General features: G+C 40.4%; 1 protein-coding gene across 1 annotated transcript; it reads right to left on the reverse strand.

The window, feature by feature from the left end:
- Positions 1–730: 730 nt before the first annotated feature.
- Positions 731–3508, reverse strand: USP26 (ubiquitin specific peptidase 26). Its single transcript, XM_063082959.1, has one exon. The coding sequence runs from the start codon at positions 3506–3508 to the stop codon at positions 731–733; it is 2778 nt and encodes a 925-aa protein (XP_062939029.1).
- Between the last annotated feature and the right edge of the window lie 819 nt (positions 3509–4327).

Here is a 4327-nt window from a genome sequence, read left to right on the forward strand (position 1 = left end):
GAGAGAGTTGGAACCAGCCCAAATGTCCATCATCAGATGAGTGGATATGGAAAATGTGGTACATCTACACAATGGAATACTACTCAGCTATAAAAACGAATGAAATACTGCCATTTGCAACAACATGGATGAACCTTGAGAGAATTATATTAAGTGAAACAAGTCAGGCACAGAAAGAGAAATACCACATGTTCTCACTTATTGGCGGGAGCTAAAAATTAATATATAATTCACACACACACACACACACACACACACACACACACACACACAAAGCCGGGGGGGGGGGAAGAAGATATAACAACCACAATTACTTGAAGATGATACGACAAGCAAACAGAAAGGACATTGTTGGGGGGGAGGGGGGGAGGGGGGAGGAAGGGAGGTTTTGGTGATGGGGAGCAATGATCAGCCACAATGTATATCGACAAAATAAAAAATAAAATAAAATAAAATAAAAAATAAATAAATAAAACCACTGCATTAGAAGATGGAAAGCACAATTCCAGTCTTGTAGGAGAGAAGGACGCTCATCAGCCAGTGCTGTGGGATTGAGGTGCCTGTGTCAGGGTTATGATGGACAATTCCCCATAAGTGTTTCTGTTTCAATTTTGGTCCTGGGCTAACTGCCTTTTCATCTCTGGATAGAGTTTAGAGTTTTCCTTCCATGGAGGAAGTAGCTGTGAGTGAGGCAGTCAAACAGATCTGTGCAATGAGGAGTCGGCTCCTCTTATTTCTCCTGAGGGGTATTCCCCAACTCAGTGCTGTGAAGCTGGGAGTTCTTCCCCCTTTCCAACAATTCTTCAAAGATCCCATCATGCATGTAAAAGAAGATGTACCCGGAGCAAAGCCTACTCTGCTGCATCAGGGCCTCTTGGATACCTGAAACGTCCAGATCATTGTAGTTAAACCAAGCCTGCTTCTCAAAATTGTAGGCATCGCTGACATAATGGCCTGAATCTGGGGTGTCTCCAAGATGGCTGATAACACCAATGAGCCGATAGGTATGAAGATCTTCCTTATCAGCATTTTTATTTGGTTGCTTGGCTTTGGATTCTGTCTTCTTGTTACCTAAAATATCTTTGTTTCCAGGGTTCTTATTGGAACCAAATGCAAGTAGGGAATTCACATTAGCCTCCTGGACACTTAATTCTGTAGGTCTTCCGAGGTTCTCTGTGTTCCCCTGGCTATCTGGCTTTGGAAGACTTCGAGGCAGTGCATGCCGAGTGGCTTGTTTATAGATTCTCATCGCATTACACCGCTGGATCTGTTCAGCCACATTTCGTAATTCTTCTAGAATTCTGTTGTTTTTATCCTTGTAAAAATCTTCAGCAGGTTCAATGACACTGTCAGAATCTGTCTCTACAAACATACTAGTTTCCTTATATTTCTCTAGTTTGGAATTTTCAGGCACTTCTTGAGGATGAATTTCTGCAACACTTGTGTCTGGGCTGCTGGTGGGTTTATCTTTATCTTCGTGAATCAGAGAAAGGGAGGTGTCTTCCAGATTCATCCCTGAGCCAGCTAGTAGCTCTTTTTCAATGAGTGCCCCATCTCCTAAATGAATAGAGTCAGAATGCAAATCTGACTCTATATCATTCAGTTTAGAATATTTTTCCAGGTCTTTCTGCTGCTCTTCTCTGCTTGCCCCATTAAAGAATGTCTGGCATTGTGGTTGAGACATTTTGTCTGAGCCAATGTGTTGAGCCAGAGAATCCTTGGATTCCAAGGTCAACTTTGTTGAAGACGTCAATGAGCTGATGATGCCACATATCATGTTTTGAAAAAAATGTACTGCTTGGATATCCCTAATACAAACATTCTTGCTCAGGGGACTAGGTGGCTCGGTGTTTTCACTGCAATGAGAAGACAGCTTTAAATATTTGGAAATAATGACTTCCTGATCATCCTTCTTTAATGACCAATTCTCATTCAAGCTATAGCGTTTCAGATGAATAATAAGGACTCTGGGTAGCCTGCTGAATTTGTGCACTGCAACAGAACTCTCGTGTTTACATTTCTTACAATTATATTCAAGCTCTTCTGCTTTGAAGAAGAGATCAAAAGTAGATTGAATAGACAAAGGAAGTGCTTTTTCTCCTTGGGGAAGGTTGACAGAGAGGGAATTATTCAGTTCTGTCTTGAGAACAGCCTGGCCACAACCTTTACAAATAATAGAGCGCAACAACTCAAACTCAAAATTACTGATGACAGGACAAATGAGCACTTTGGTGGCAGCATTACCAGCAAAACCCTGTTGAGGTGAATTTTCTTCGCAAGATTCACTTTTAGTCTTCCAAATTATGTTCGATTTTCTCATGTTCTCTTTCATCTGATCTAAACAGTGACTTAGAAACTCATGAGCATCGTTCTGCACGTCGTCAGAGAATGTATCTGCAACTGCTGAAATTTCAGCTTTAATACTCTCAAGTAACTCTCTCTTGATTTTTATGTCATAAATATCTCTCAAAAGCAGCAGCTGTATCAAGCACATGCTAAGATTATCACAGGAAAGTTCACCCCATGGGAAACTATGATTGAGTAAATCGTCAGCAAACGATGGAATCGAAAATAGGGATTGTAAGACTGCATTCATGTAACAGGTGTTTCCCAAGTTGGGGAGGCCTTGCCATAGACTCCCTGAGTAAAAGCCAAAGGAATTCTCAAATTCTTGCCACTGCGGGTAATCCTCACTACACTTTTGTTTCATCGGAAATCTCAAAAATATTTTCTGAGTGAGAGTTTGGAGAAGATCAGTGCCACCAAGGGAAGGGTTTCCAGTAGAGTTGGTCATGAATAAAGATTCGAGGTTCAATTGGCTCTTCACTTTTGACTCTTCTAACTCCATTTGTTCCTCCTGTTTGTGGATTACATACCTCAAGGGATCTATCATGGGCTTCTCGTTTCTTAGACAGTTATTTTCTTTCAGAAAGTTCTCACTCATCTCTAAACCAAATATTCTTTTCCCCTTATGTTGATTTTCTAACAACTCTTTGCAAACAGATATTGATGGCTCTGATGTAAACAAAGTCATCTCATGAAGGACAGGCATTCCACTTCCTTTTGCTATCTCAAAGGATCCATTACTTGATTTCTTACAAACTTCATCAAATGAAGTTTTGTTGTTTACCTTCTGTGTTGTTGAGCTGGCAAAGACATCCCCATCCTCACCAGGTCCCATGGGTGGATGAAGCTTGTTTTGATGGACTCTGTCAAGAAATATCTTCAACTGTATGGCATCTGTGGAGAATAATCTTTCAATAAACAAGCAGCTATTATTTTTTAAAGTTAAAAGCAGGAAATTCTGGTTTTCTCCATAGGATGTATGGAACACGCTTCTAATATTATTACTTAGCTGAAATGTTTTAAATTCTTCAGTGCCGAAATGGAGCACCAGGTAAACTTTCTTCTTTCCTTCCACTGTTTCAATAAATGCTTCTCTTGCCATAGCCATCCCAGTCTCCATGCTCCATGTTTGGACAAAACCATGTACCAGTAGGGCATCCATACTTTCTTCACAAACAAAATGTATGTATCCTGGATTATTAACAGTCTTAAAGTTTCAATCTATTTTGCAAGTTCACCTCTAGAGACAATGTCAAATAAATGGTTCTTTAGTTCTCTATACAGAATGATGCCGTTTGTAGTGTTGGTTTTCTACTAGAGTCTTCAGTGCCTGGATATTTAGCTCTTTAGTGATGAAATCAGTGCCTATTGAGAGCCATTAATGGTTGCATGAGGGCACAGCGTCTTGATTCCCAAGGCAAGACCACTGTGGGAAAAATCAAGAAAAGTTATTTAAACTATAACAAAAATACTTCAATAAAACTCAGTCACTACGCCCACCCACCAAAATATCAGATTCCATTCTGATTAATCTACCCACATCAACTGAAATCATGAAACACTTGGAAGACTTTCAATACACAGCCAAAAAGCATAGAGAACAGCTTCCCAAGTGTATGAATGCTGTATGCTAATTTTCCTGTCACAGAACGACCTGAAAGGGCAACCACAGTAAGGAAGCAAGAAACTGGAGGCACTATGTGGCCCTCAACCCCATAACACATGAACATCCCTTAATGTCTAGAGGACTTCATACATAGGTCACTTCATAGTAAATCAATCTCCTTCCAAATTCAGTTATGTTCCTTTCTTTCACTTGGCACTAGGGAAACATCAATGCATTCTACCCATCACTGACAGAAGTTTAAGTATAAAAATGACAACTTTCTCATCATGTATAGCAGAGAGAGGCTCCTGCAGCCAGCTCTAGCCACAGGGCCAAGTAAACCTGCACTCTCTCCCTGTACTCAAAACCAGTGAG

This window comes from Cynocephalus volans, chromosome X (assembly GCF_027409185.1).
Source record: "Cynocephalus volans isolate mCynVol1 chromosome X, mCynVol1.pri, whole genome shotgun sequence".
Lineage (NCBI taxonomy): Eukaryota > Metazoa > Chordata > Mammalia > Dermoptera > Cynocephalidae > Cynocephalus > Cynocephalus volans.

Excerpts from the sequence above, each read along its gene's own strand:
- USP26 (XM_063082959.1), bottom strand. The coding sequence starts at position 3,508 with ATGGATGCCCTACTGGTACATGGTTTTGTCCAAACATGGAGCATGGAG.